Source organism: Terrapene carolina, unplaced genomic scaffold (genome assembly GCF_002925995.2).
Source record: "Terrapene carolina triunguis isolate 2854851 unplaced genomic scaffold, T_m_triunguis-2.0 Scaffold629, whole genome shotgun sequence".
In the NCBI taxonomy this organism is placed as follows: Eukaryota; Metazoa; Chordata; order Testudines; family Emydidae; genus Terrapene; species Terrapene triunguis.
The window spans coordinates 12,082,642-12,097,423 of record NW_020664980.1 but is presented as its reverse complement, the minus strand read 5'-3'; the positions used below and the strand labels follow the sequence as shown (position 1 = coordinate 12,097,423).

At 39.1% G+C, this 14,782-nt stretch overlaps 1 protein-coding gene across 2 annotated transcripts in view; it reads left to right on the top strand.

Annotated features, from left to right (window-relative positions):
- GFPT2 (glutamine-fructose-6-phosphate transaminase 2) overlaps positions 1-8,915 on the top strand; it is a 34,033-nt gene extending 25,118 nt beyond the window's left edge. For both annotated transcript variants that reach the window (XM_029913418.1, XM_026659348.2), the window contains exons 8-19: positions 2,321-2,400; positions 2,862-2,979; positions 3,426-3,589; positions 4,184-4,279; positions 4,388-4,485; positions 4,909-5,029; positions 5,426-5,583; positions 5,720-5,834; positions 6,525-6,652; positions 7,424-7,591; positions 8,025-8,186; positions 8,831-8,915. In XM_029913418.1, coding sequence (XP_029769278.1) covers positions 2,321-2,400; positions 2,862-2,979; positions 3,426-3,589; positions 4,184-4,279; positions 4,388-4,485; positions 4,909-5,029; positions 5,426-5,583; positions 5,720-5,834; positions 6,525-6,652; positions 7,424-7,591; positions 8,025-8,186; positions 8,831-8,875 — 1,453 coding nt within the window. In that variant the 3' untranslated portion in view covers positions 8,876-8,915. The remainder of the gene's footprint in view (positions 1-2,320; positions 2,401-2,861; positions 2,980-3,425; positions 3,590-4,183; positions 4,280-4,387; positions 4,486-4,908; positions 5,030-5,425; positions 5,584-5,719; positions 5,835-6,524; positions 6,653-7,423; positions 7,592-8,024; positions 8,187-8,830) is intronic.
- Positions 8,916-14,782: the final 5,867 nt, after the last annotated feature.

Sequence of the window (14,782 nt, the reverse complement as noted above, 5' to 3'; positions counted from 1 at the left end):
GTCAGAACTTGACAAACAAGACTTATTCTTGATGCATGTAACTCAGTTATTTTAGAAGGAACTGCTATATATCATATCGAGAGAAGAACTTACGGAGTCAGACACACCACATAGGATGGGCTATAGGTGTGGAATTTCCTAGGTATGCTGTAGAACAGTGGTGGGCAACTTGCAGGCTGCATGCGGCCCATCAGGGTAATCTGATTGCAGGCCGCAAGACATTTTGCTGATGTTGACCATCCCCAGGCATGGGCCCCCCCACACCATTCCCAGTCGCTGCAGTTTGCCGTTCCTGGCCAATGGGAGCTGTGGGAAGCAGCAGGCCACAGGGATGTGCTGTCCACTGCTTCCCACAGATCCCATTGGCCGGGAACGGTGAACCGCAGCCACTGGGAGCTGTGGGGGGCCATGCCTGTGGACCATCAACGTCCGCAAAATGTCTCACGGCCTGCAATCAGATTACCCTGATGGGCCGCAGATTGCCCATCACTGCTGTAGTGTCACTTGAAAAGCTCCGTTTACCTTCTGTATCCAAAGTGCTTTTAACGGGTATACTTGCTTTACTGTTTTATAAGACCAAAAAAGCGAGAGGGCTTGTGCACTCTTCCTTTCTGAAGAAATACTGTGAATAGTATATTCATTCAAGCTGGCTAGAAACCATTGAGCTAAAATGTTACACAAACACTGATCTCTAGCTCTAGTCCAAGAGACAAAACTCATGATAGTACAGTACATCCCCGCCATAACGCGCCCCGCCATAACGCGAAATCGCATATAACGCGATCATAAGTTGGCTCCCCATTAAGGCCTAATACTGTACTGTACCAGTGGTCCCCAATGCCATGAAGCCCGCCGGGACATTGATGTGCCCCCGCCTCGTGCCCAGCAGGGGAGAGAAGCTGTGGCCCCGCACCTGCAGGGACAGAGAACTCCGAGGCTGCGGGCGCCGGTACTCTCTGTCCCCGGCAGGCGCGGGGCCGCGGTTTCTCTACCCTGCTGGGCATGAGGCACTAGGAGCACTAGGCGGTGCACATCAATGCACCGTGTTGGGGACCACTGACTTCAACTGACCGGCTTGAAACCCTGCTATACCGCGACCTCGCATTTATCGCGATGGAATTTTTTGGACCCCAAACATCGCGTTATAGCGGGGTTTCACTGTATTTACAAACTCTGCTTTTATTTGAGTGGAAAAGCAACTTTCAGGAAAAAGCAAAGGCAAGCAATTCACAAAATGGTAATTCATGTTTTACACAACTGTTACCTCATTTGTCAAAGACTGCTTTTTACAGTACAGCTATGTAGCCAACAGAAGCTGAGGCATGCCTTTTGCTATAGGCATTAAGATGAAAAAACTAATGTAAAAGTCTCCTCCATGTTTTGGAACACATACGCAAAATCCTATAACTGATGGCAAGCAGAATTTTCCATGCCGGTGTTTATCCGTATTCCTCATTTTAGTGTTCTCTGAAACTTGGTGCTTGCAGTAATATGTGGGAATTTTAAGAACTCAACATAGTTGCTTTTAATTTGAGAACGTCTCTTTAAACCTTGTGGATCTGTATGCTGACTCTTTTTAATAGAGGTTACAAAAAATGGACTGGTTTAAAGCATAGTCTAGTGACTTAATGTGGTATATAATCCATCTGGCTCAGAAAAGTGATAGAATTCTGCCTTGCCTCCTAACCTCACACAAGTCCATAGGCACAGTAATTAGGGTCCTGAGTTTGAGAGGAAGAAAGGCAAAACAAATCCCTAATTATACAATGATTATTGGGCTTACAGCTGTCTCATTTCAGAGGCAGAGAAAAGTATAACTTTATCTGTAGAAAAGAGCAGCTTCTTGAGTGTGTAGTATAAAGGGATCCAACTACTGCTTTAAAGATTCGCTCATATACATTTCCATATGTTCTATGGAGGAGAGCAGCCTAGATGATACAGTGAGGGCGATCTCCCAGCGGCACTTGGACCTCAGCAGCTGCAGGAAGGAGGTGGGGATGGGACCTCTAGGGCAGGAGAAGCCCTAGGCACCAGATACTGCACCAGCAGCAGCCATAGCTGCTGCACTGGCAGCCTGGGGATGTAACATTCAAAGATTATAGCATGCCTTCCCATAAGAGGAGTGATTGTAGGTGGGGAAACTGTGAGTTACAGATGCATCATTCCCAATATATCATGCCACAGGGTGTGGTTGGAGCATCTGCCTCCCTATGGAATAGGAAGGGGTGTGGCCTTTCAACTCTGCAGATGTCTAGTTAATCAGAGAACCTACCCTGTATAAAGGACTTTCTAGCTAACTTGCTCATCATTGCATTTACAGGCGAGGGAGTCCTCTACTCATTGGAGTTCGCAGCAAATACAAGCTTTCCACTGAACAGATTCCTGTCTTGTATAGGACATGTAAGTTATAACTAGCTTATCTGTTTGTTTTTCAAGATACATAACAAATACAGAGCAGGATTTTCTTTTAAACATAAATTAATTTCAAGTCATATTAAGTCCTTTAGAAGAGAAGAGGTTAACTTCTGTACCTTAAAACCATCAACAGATGGTCAAAGTGAGTTCTTACCTGAAAATACCCAATTTTGTATTACTGTTATTTAATATCCATTTGAGAGTGGGGTTACTTAAATGCAGTGTCTCTCCTTGCTACCAGATAGTCTGGACAAAATACACGGTCCTACATTACACAGAGTATTCAACTCAAAATACTAAGAAATGCAGGTTTCCTCTTAGAAATGGTGATCATCACTTTTTTGTGATATCTTGAGCTGTGTAGTTCACAACCTATTTCAAACCACTTGGGTTCTGCATTTCAGACTGGTCTATATATTGGACTTCTCATTTTATTTAATCACTAGGCAACATTGAGAATGTGAAGAACATATGCAAGACACGAATGAAAAGACTGGATAGTTCTACCTGCCTTCATGCTATTGGAGATAAAGCAGTAGAATTTTTCTTTGCTTCTGATGCAAGGTAACGAGCACTTGTATTTTTTGGTTTGCCTTATAGCAGTGACAAAGTCAGTTTTTGACACCTTATCTGTTGGTTCTCTGCTGTTCTTTTGTGAATTGGAGGTAGGCTGTTTTATCATGGAGATTTGGGAAGCCCAACTGGTAATTAGTCTACTTATTTGATAAGGATGGGAAAACTTATACCAGAGGTGGGAAAGAGCTTTTAGTAGAACACCACCAGTTTTTGAGCTGTATGCTAGTGATACTTGCCAATCTCTAGCCTTTCTGCCTCTGATGTAAAATATATCTAATGCAAGTAGTCAAAGCAAGTTTAAGCAGCAACTACCAGCAAAGTATGTGTAGCTGGAATGGAGGGTAGCTTTGTTTTTTTTAATCATACTTCTGCTTCCCACTGAAACATTGTTCCAAATATAAATCTGTCTCCTCTATTTGCCTGTCTTTCTGTAGTGCTATCATTGAACACACCAACAGAGTAATTTTCCTAGAAGATGATGACATTGCAGCAGTGGCTGATGGGAAACTTTCTATCCATCGGCTAAAACGTTCAGCTAGTGATGACCCCTCTCGAGCCATCCAGACCTTGCAGATGGAATTGCAGCAAATCATGAAAGGTAAGTTGGAACATCTACAAATATAGTCTATTCAAAGGTGGACAGTCTTCCTGATATTGGAGTGTGGGGGATTTATACCCCAAGAAAACTACCATCTGATAATGTCATGACTTGCACCTGTTTCTAGCACTTGAAAGTCCTTCCTGCAAGCTTGCAATCCCAGGACATCTGACCAAAGGGAGGATAGGGAGTGCATGGTACTACCTGCCCCTGTAGATGACAACATCAAATTTGTGCCCTAGGTAGTTTTTAGTTTTTAATGTGTTCAGTACTCGTAAGCCTGGACTGATCTGACAAAGCTATAACACAACACCTCAGAACTTTGATTACAAAGAAACTATTTATTTCTGTTCAACTTCCTCCAAAACACATTTATTAGATTGTCCTTTTTAGGGAAAACTAATCCTGTTAAATGGAGCCAATGGCCTACTCTTCTTCCTTCCCCTATCCCTAAACCTCCATCCAGGCACAACTGAGATGAGCTGTTACATTAACGCTTTGTCCAAACCAGCATGCTTCTACAGGTCATTCTGAAAGTTGACGCTGTAATTGAAATAACAAAAACAACTGAAACCTTCATGTTTGTCTAAACAGGTAACTTCAGTGCATTCATGCAGAAGGAAATCTTTGAACAACCAGAATCTGTTGTCAATACCATGAGAGGCAGGATGAATTTTGAGACCAAAACAGGTAGCTTGGAATATTTAATTATTGAAGTTTTGTTGGTTTATAACAAACATTTAACACATTGGCTTAATAATAAAATCCCTGGCTGAAGTATACTTTTTTTTACTACAGTTCTGTTGGGTGGTCTGAAGGACCACTTGAAAGAAATCAGAAGATGCCGACGACTGATCATTATTGGCTGTGGGACCAGCTATCATGCTGCAGTAGCTGTACGTTCAACCTGCTCTAAAATATATGGAATATTTAGCTTTGTGATTTAGAGAACAGCTTTCTTTCTTAAGCCCTTGGTATGAGAGTCTGAAAATAGATGTATCTTTCTTTCCCCTTTCCTCTGCATCTGACACATAGTGTTAAACACTTTTTTTGTTTTAATGCAGATTTACTATGATCTACCATGCCAGAAATTAAACTTCTGCTCCTTGATGTTACTTACTTACTAAAACTGATCAGTAATTACAGCTGCCCTATCTTCTATAACAGGAATAAATAAAATCTTTCTTACTAAGTTTTGTAAATATACTCATCCTTGTTTTTCTCTCTCTCTCTTCCTCCCCCCCCCCCCAAAACACAAAACTATAAAGTATTGATATGGATGGCAGTATTAACAAGTGTCTTGTGCTTATTGAATATAGACCCGACAGATGTTGGAAGAGTTGACCGAGCTGCCTGTGATGGTGGAACTTGCTAGTGACTTTCTGGATAGAAACACTCCTGTATTCAGGGATGATGTGTGCTTTTTTATAAGTCAGTCAGGTGAGTTGCCTTGACTGTTCATCCTTGTCTGAATAGAGGCATGTAGCAAAGTATAAAAAAAAAATCCAATAAATAAAATTTATTTCTGTCTGAATGTCTTAATTTGAAGTAAAACAAGGGAGGATAATGATTAAAGGTACCAGAGCTCTATATTGGATGCAAATCTTGCTTTTCAAATCAGTGGCATGAATCAAAAGTAGAAACAGCTTGTGAATAATGCTTAAATGAGGTTTCAGTGTAAATGTTTTCACTCATGATTACAAACTTTTGTTGTTGTGCACAACTGGATTCAATTGGTTAGAGCCTGAAGTAAGCTTGAATATGACAGATTTAAAGTTTCCCAGTGCTCTTGCTGTTCTGTGTTTAAATTTAAATGTCAAACTGCTTGTTCTGTAGGAGAAACTGCAGATACGCTTATGGCCTTGCGGTATTGTAAGGATCGTGGGGCTCTGACGGTTGGCATTACAAACACCGTGGGAAGCTCAATATCCAGGGAGACTGACTGTGGTGTGCATATCAATGCAGGCCCTGAAATAGGAGTGGCAAGCACAAAGGTAACTCTGTTCACTGTGGCTTTTTATACCTTTCCTCTGTGAAATCCAATCAAAATGTTAATATATTGGTAGTTAAGATTTAGGTTGCATTAAGCAGTCAAGTCTGTAAGAATTAACGTTCTGTTTTTGTCGGCAGGCTTACACCAGCCAGTTCATCTCTCTTGTAATGTTTGGCCTCATGATGTCCGAAGACAGAATTTCTTTGCAGACTAGGAGACAGGAGATCATCAGTGGGCTGCAAACGTTACCTGGTATATTTGAAGTTCATACTTTTTTACTATTCCACATATTGGTGCATTAGAGCTCATTAGTGCACTGAGATTTTCCCTCATTCTGGAATATAATCCTTTGAAGTAAAGTGATGATATTAACTTGATTTCAAGTAGCACATCTGTCTCTGTATAATCTTTTCTCCCGCTACCTGACCTTTAAAATCCCATTCCAACTTAGTTTCTCTTTCCTATGTCTTCACGAAAGGTATGGATAATAAGGAAAACTGATGGTTGTGAAGCTGACGTATACTCAGAGCTGTCATATAAATGGACACCAAGTAAAGAAATTGGAAAACCAAGAAATGTCTTACTCTAAAATGTAAATTGTAGTGAATAACTTTTTTCGGTACAGGTTCCTTTTAAAGTAATTTTTAGAGTATTTACTATTTTGTTTAAATCAAGCCTATACAAAACAGGTTCCAGAAAGAATTATAAAAGTATATTTAAAAATACTAAATGGATCATGTGGCAACTAGATCAAATAAGACATTTTAGAATCCAGTCGTCTGTCTAGCCTTCATAACTTCGCAGTTTTGTAAATAAGTTTAAATTCATACAATTGAGTCCATCTGTTACTGCTTCATTGAAACAGATTGAAATACTGTCAAGCTAGTAAACATGGAATAATGGCATTTATGCTACATTCTCTTTTATTATATGATCTGATAGAGATGATTAAAGAAGTCTTGTCCTTGGATGAGAAGATACATGACTTGGCCCTTGAACTGTACAAACAGAGATCGCTCTTGGTTATGGGACGTGGCTATAACTATGCCACTTGCCTGGAAGGAGCATTGGTGGGTATGCTTTTGAAAACTTAAGGTCCTATTTACCTGTTTTGGTGGGGTGTGTTTTTTTTTTTTTTTTAATATAAAAGCTTGCTTCTTTTTCCTGTAATTACATTTTTGAATTAGACAAAATAACTGGTACAGTTAATTCTATCAACTTCTAATTCTTTCACTCCCCTTCCCATTGCTTTTTGTTCCATCTGCAAATGTAACTGTATACAGGCAAACATCATTTATAGCTATTTAAATTCCCAAAACATGTATATGGCTAAGGAAAAAATGTGCAAACCTTTTATGCTGCACCATCTTTGCAGTAAACCTCTCTCACTAGGACTATCAGATGATGCAGTATGTCTGGTCAGAAACGATCACCATTCGCCAAAGATTTGACTGATTCTAAAATATAAACCTGAGAACTGTCTCTAACTCTGGCCACTTTTAACACATCTTAATCTGTGTGGCAAATTTCTTTGACTAACCCTAGTCCCTCCTACCCCATCTGGCTATTTTTTTTTTTTTTGCCCCAGTCAAAGACTCCCATTGACTTCTGTCAGACATAACTCATGAAATGACTACACTACTTTTATAGAAGTGGAAATTAAGATAATTTTGCCAAAAATAAGTTTGGGAATTAGTTTGTCTTAAGAGGAAATAAATCAATTTCTGAAAAGAGCACACTAAAATTAACCTGTTACCTTATTTCCATGTTTACACAGCTGACATTCAGGTTTGTATCTGTTTTTGCCCTCTGAGGTTAATGCTCTGGCATTTGCTTTCTAGAAAATCAAGGAGATCACGTACATGCACTCCGAAGGTATCCTGGCTGGTGAATTAAAGCATGGACCACTGGCCCTTGTAGATAAACATATGCCTGTTATCATGGTAATTATGAAGGATCCCTGCTTCACCAAGTGCCAGAATGCACTGCAACAGGTCATTGCTCGACAGGTAAGCCGTCTAGTGAGCACTGTATCATATGGAGAGATGTTCTGCATGTTGAAATATGACACTACTGATCACACTTCAGAAACAGAATGTGATGGTGATTTTTGTCTAATCATCAAATCAGATGCAGTTGCCATCTGATTATAATATAACATTAAAAGTTGACACCAGTGGTGAAGAGTGACTTGTAAAAATGCAGTTGGAATAATAATAAAGCTGTATATGGTGCTAAAGCCAAAATCTCGATTAAATTAAAAATACCACCATGTAAACAAGCACCTAGTTTCCTATAAAATAAACCTGCATTGACATTTTTCTTTCTATATGTTTGAGTAATGCTTTCAAAATATACTATAGGTATTTCAGAAACCAGCAACATACACCCCCCCCAAAAAGTTGTATGTCACCACTCTTCATTATTACATTTTATTTATAGGGTCGCCCAATTATTCTGTCTTCTAGAGAAGATACTGAAAGTTCAAAATTTGCATACAAAACTATTGAGCTGCCACACACAGTTGACTGTCTCCAAGGCGTCTTGAGTGTTATTCCCCTACAGCTGCTTTCATTCCACCTGGCTGTTCTTAGAGGATATGATGTAAGTGTCTTCTGTATTTTGGTACTGCAGTTAGAGAAACATGCTTGTGAACTTCCTCCTACCAGCCTAAAGAGAGGGGAATAGTTAATGTATGTTAACAAGGGAATAGCTGTGCGCTAGTTAGTCAAGTTAGAATTTCAGTACAAATCCCCTAACTTAAGCTGCTTTTAACTGGAGTATAAAAATTCCATTTTCAAGAGTGAAATTGAGCAAATGATCAGTCATTAGAGTGCAGACTTCTCTGTCTATTTTCAGGAAATATTTCCAGGGTAAGTGAAATTTATTCAAGGAGCATGTGCGATACATTTTTCATAAAAATTACTAAGAACATTGACCTCAGAATGGTGCCATTCTTGGAGAGTCTGTTCCAATGCCTGTCTTAAATTTTATCATATGATAGGGTGTTTTATCATAGTAATGTATATATTCAAGGAGGGATGGATTGTAAGGAAGCTTTTGACTTCTTTGTGGATTTAAAATCTCAAACTTTTTAAAATCCATTTTCTTGTGCATTCACTGGTGTTAGGACAGATGGGCAGCAGAATTCATTGATACATGCATGTGTGCACGCAAATTGAATTAATTCAGCAAATGTAGAAGATTGCTTTAACTACCATATTCTGAAAATCTGTTGTTCATTCCAGGTGGACTTTCCAAGAAATCTGGCCAAATCTGTGACTGTGGAATAAACAACCCACAATAGTGTGATGATTTTCCCCCCCTCCCCCCCAAAAAGTTCTAAATTTTACTCCTGTTTTTAATTGATAGTTACATGACGTTAAGTGGAATGATACCATTAACTGGAAAGTTTTGGGGACCGTTTTTAACTTGTTTTAAAAGCTTTTGATGTGCCTTGTACCCAAGTGCTTTTGCTTATGGCAAATGTTTGTTCCTCTAAATCCTAAAAATTGCCAAAGAAGAGAAATCATTGTTTACACAGGTATAATGAATGAACTTTTTTTACTACTGTGCAATATATATAATATATACAGCTCTGGTCAGAGTAACTGTGAACATTTTTGGCCAACACTACTTAACTAGTTTTAAAGACAAAGTATTTATAAGTACAATTGTATAGCTTTTTAAATTATTTGTTTTTAGTATGTTGCTTATCTGTAGCATTGGTAATGCCCAGAATGTAAATTCTGAGCATGTAACATTTATTTGTGTACAGAGTCACTTTTTCAAAATTTTATCTTTGAACTGGAAATCTGTGGCCTTTGAGGGTTTCCCTTCCTCACCCTTTTTTCTCCTAGCTTTTCCGGATGCTTTCCACTGCACCTAATATTTCTTTGTTAATCATCTTTTTCCCCACCCCTCTTCTGTGGCTGAAAATTCCCAAAGACTCCTTCAGATTTATTTAACTAAAAGTTTACCTAAACCAGATCAACAGTTTGATTCATGTGCAGTCCCACCTTCATATGCATGGAATGTACTGTGCAACAAAATAAGGGAACTGGATATTTTCAAGTGGGTTACAATGCTTCTGTTAAAAGATTGTACAATCAAATTCCTATGCAATTAAAGAAAATAGAGAATGTAAACTCTTCTCGTGTGTGTGTGTGAAGTCTTTTTACCTGATTCTTTCCCCTTCCAAACTGGTGATGAAAGAAACAAATAAATATACAATAACTACTCTTCAGTACAATATCTGCTTTTCCAGCTTTAAGAAAATTTTATCTGCAATCTTTGAACCATCAGACTATTAAAACAATCACTACTTTTTTTGCAAGAATGAAAAATGAGTAAAGTGTTGTCCAAGGCTTTATTTTTAGAGAATAGTCTTGTACTTAAGACCATGGACAGGATTTCAAAATCTGGGTTAAACTACGCTCCAGGCTTTCTGTGTGGCATTGGACAAGTCACCTAATCTCTCTCTGCTTCAGTGCCTTGTTAGGAAAAATTATGCCCATTTTACATTTTACCCTTTGTGTGTCTTGCCTAGTAAGACTGTAGACTCTTACTGTATGTATGTACAATACTTAGCACAATAGAGGCTTCAATCCAAGTTGAATTATTTCCTTGGTTGTACATACACAGCTAAAGTAAGCTTAACTATTTGCAGTAATTAACTTGTACAAAAATACGGTCCAGCTCAGTGTCCTCTGATAAGTAGAGTAGGAGTAGAGAGGTTATTTTTACCTCTATTTGGCACTGTTGCTGGAGTGCTATGTTCAGTTTGGTGCCCGCAATTCAAGAAGGATGTTGATAAATTGGAGAGAGTTCAGAGAAGAGTCATGAGAATGATATTAAAGGATTAGAAAACATGTCTTTATGGTGATAAAGCTCTCTCTGTCTATCTCCTTATCTTAACAAAGAAAAGGTAAGGGGTAACTCGATTAATCTAGACGTACCTACATGGGGAGGGGGAAATAATTAATAATGGGCTCTGCAGTCTAGTGGAGAAAGGTGTACATGATCCAATGGCTCAAAGTTGAAGCTGGACAAATTCAGACTGGAAATACGGCATATGTTTTTACCTTCACTGTCAATTAACCATTGGAACAATTTACCATGGGTCATGGTGGATTCTCCATTGCTGACAATGTTAGAAAAACATCCAATCTTGATTTTAAAGAGAAGCTCCAGGAATTATGTGAGGGACATTCTATGGCCCATGTTATACAGGCCAGACTAGATCATCACAATGGTCTCTTCTGGTCTTGGAATCCATGAGCTTTTCTAAAGTGCTTATCAATCTTCGGGTGCAGATATGTTGTAGCCCTCAAAGGAGACTAAATATTATATTCTCATTTGAACTACCAGCTGTTTGTATTGTGTCCTCCTTTGATATGGCTGAGTTAGACACTTCCCACAATTTTAAACAGGAAGCCATTTTTACTATTTATGGTCATAACATTTATGCCTTTCATGTGAAGAAAAAAATCTCACTTGCATTTGTAGCTTAAAACCTTTCAAAAATTTCCAGTGCCAGCAAACGGTTATGTACCTCTTTAAGCTAGGATCAACCAAACCTTGGTGTAAGAGTTGGTTTCCAGCTTTCCCTATTGGCAAGAATCTTGGAATACTATTTTTTTTTTTTTTTTTTTTTTTTCTTGAGCAGGCATCACAGATCCTGAAAACTACACAGGGTGCAAGAAAATCCTCCTTGATGTTTGGGTATCATATCACACAGGAACACTGTTCTGTTTTGGTACAGAAATTCTCAGTGTCTCCTCAAATGTCCTGTTATCAAATACTCCCCTTTGTTCTGTACAGTTGGATAACTGCAATACTGTATCATGGGAACTCAAGCCCAGCTGCTGATCAGCTTCTACACTGAAGCATGTTAATATCAACGACAAATCCTATCCTATGTAGTCTCATTGATAGAATCCAGAAGTCCAGCTTTGAAGGATGACCTGATCTTCAGATATTGTGAAATATCTCTTTAAATAGGCAGTGTACAGTAGAATCCATTTATAGTGCACTACATCTGTAGTTAAACTTCCTTATAGCAAATGAAAAATTGAGATTTGTTTTGGTAATATAGAAAGTTGTACCTAATATTTTAATCATTTCTAATCTTAAACCAGGGTGGATAAAAATCAATGTGTGTGTGTGTGTGTGTTTTTTTTTTTTTTTTTTAATTCATAATCAGCTTTTTTTTTTTTAAATAAAATGCTTTTTGAGGAAAAAACTAAGATACATTATAGCTCAAAGATATCTCATCATGGAATAGGGATTATAAATTCTAATTCTACAGTATGAGACAATATATTCATGTAATGTTTAAGAAAAGCTTTGTAAATGATTTCCAATAGTTCATGGATTAGGGACCCAATTTTATGGGGTTCCACAGGCTTCTGTATAGATTATTTAGGTTAATCTTTCTATCTACCCCGTGGGACTCAGTGCTCAGTATAGAAGATACCATCAGAGATGCTTAGTTTTGCAGTTCTCAAACTGGTTTTGTGTCTCCAGAGGTAACAGGTTTAAAAAAAAAAAAAAAAATTTATAGAGATGAGAAATAACAGACCTCAACTCTATTGACTTTCTGTACACAAATTTGCAGAGGGACAATCCCTTAACTCTCTAAAACTGCAAAGTTTCAAAAAGTTCAATGAATAGAAGATTGTTGGGGGCGGAATAGATCTGGATAAGGAGAAGAAGTCTGGAGATAAATATGAGAAGCGAGGGACATATGCTTGTTTTGTTAAAATAGTATACGTTTGCTGTTGGGGCGGGAAAAAAATCCAGAATACTTAACACTGTTGTTTTAGTTAAATAAAACAATTTAAATGTCTGTCTGGTGATATTTGCCTCCTAATACAGCATGGCAAGAAACTCCTCCAACTATTAATGATTAACCTTTTGAATTAGAGAGAGTTCACCTCCCAATGACTTCATAAATATCTACTTCAATTACCTTTGGTAATTGAAATAACCAAACAATCATTCATTTTCTGATATAGCTGTAAAACTAATCTGAAAAGTTTTCAAAATAAATCACTGTTTAAAATGTATAGTGTGTACCTTCTAAAAATGAGACCTACATCTATCTCTGAGTTGCGAAAAATATGTATTATGGTTATAACAACCAAGAATGCACTTTTATGTAGAAAACCATGATTAAATCAAGTCTTCCTGACTAGTGATTTAAATCAAATCCACCCTATCTTAAACTATACATATTTGCAAAAATTTTGCATTTCACCTTTAATATTATGTAAACATAGTTGTGGACTAGCACTATTGAGCTATTATAAATCTCAAGGGAATGTGGTAATTGTAAGAGTGAAGTACTCTATCTAATAGGTTGTCACATCAGAACATTCAAGAATTACCTTAATTCAATTTTTTGATTGAGATTTTAATGGCTCATGTACAGTCTTGTCAAGAAAATATTTTTGTATATACATACAAGACGTCTCCCTGTAGGGTTGCTTTTAAATTGAGATGTTTTAATACTTACACATTTTAATTGCTTGATAGTGGTACAATAGCTTGTTGTAGTCTGACGTCTGATGAAGTGGGTATTTACCCATGAAAGCTTATGCTCCAATATGTCTGTTAGTCTATAAGGTGCCACAGGACTCTTTGTCGCTTTTTACAGATCCAGACTTAAAAGCGACAAACACAGCTACCTCTCTACTTGTTGTAGTAGTTTCTGATAAATAGTTCTTAAGCAGGGTTTGTTTTACTTTTCAAAACTTTGACTTTCACTGTACTTTTTTTTTTAAGGCATGGATGCCAATGGCATCTGTTGAGAACAGAATTTTTTTGGCAGGTGGTGGAAAGGACCTCTTACGTTTATTGAGCAGCTAGCTTTCTTGTATTGCAAAAAGGTGCAGTATTAAGGCAAGTTGACAACTAGTCACATTAATTCAGGTGTTTAAAATGGTTTTTAAAATTACAGTGAGGGGAGACTAGGCAGAGGTGGAAATGATCACTAAGGAGACACCACCCATTAAGGATAGATTGTGTCAATATTTTTCCTTTTGGTCAGTTGCTTGCTTTTTAGAACAGCTATCTTAAAGGTGAGGTGGGGAGGGAAGAAATGCAGAAGAGCAGGCTTGTAATGTAGATTTTTGTTGGGGGGGAGGGAAGAGAGGCCTAAATATTCCCCTCACTTACTTTGCTTTCAATGCTCAGTCATTGCTTACAATAAATACATAATGTGGCATTCTACACCAATGATACAGCTTACAGCATCTATTCATAATTTTTTTAACGGGGGCAGGGCTGACCCCATGCTGACCTCCTCCCCCTTTTCTGTGGTAACTAAATATGGCTGCCATGTGTTACAAACAGGGCCGGCTCCAGCTTTTTTGCCGCCCCAAGTGATGAAGCAATAGAAATAAAAAAAAATAAAGCCGATCGGCAGCACTTCGGCGGTAACTCAATTATGCCGCTTCATTCTTCTACAGCAATTTGGCGGCGGGTCCTTTGCCCCCCTCTCTTCCTTTTCGGTGGCACTTTGGCGGCAGCTCAAAGAGGAAGAGAGGTACTGAGGGACCCGCCGCTGAAGACCCGGACGTGCCGCCCCTTTCCATTGGCCGCCTCAAGCACCTGCTTCCTTTGCTGGTGCCCGGAGCCGGCCCTGGTTACAGAATTAACTGGAGAGGCTCTACAGTGGCAGAGTGATCACATCCCCCCACTCTCCCCTAAAAACATGGATGGAAAGTGACCACAGCATGTTGTGATGCATTGAGCACCAAGTGACAGCCTGACAGGAGGGGATGGCATCATCTTGGGGGAATAGAAGGGTCTGCCATGACTTCACATCATGGCACCATGGCGGTTTGTGGCAAAGGGTTGACATCACTGCCCTGGCAATGGTGCTTTACCCTGAAGTGAGGGTGTCCAGCATCTCATGATGGCAGTGTGGGGTGAGGTGATATCACACTGATTACATCACAATGAGGATGACATGGATTGATGACATCAGCACGAGGCGGCAGCGAGGTAACTGAAGCTAACCAACCTCCCCGCCTCTACTGCAGCAGCCCCCTGCGCCTCTTCTTCCTTATGTAGTGGCTAGCGGGTCCCGCCTCCACAGGCTGATTGGCTGTGGCCGGCAGGCACTGAGCGCTGATTGGGCAGCGTGGCTGCTCGTCAGCGGGTCCGGACCTGGCGCGGCCCGTGAGGGGGCC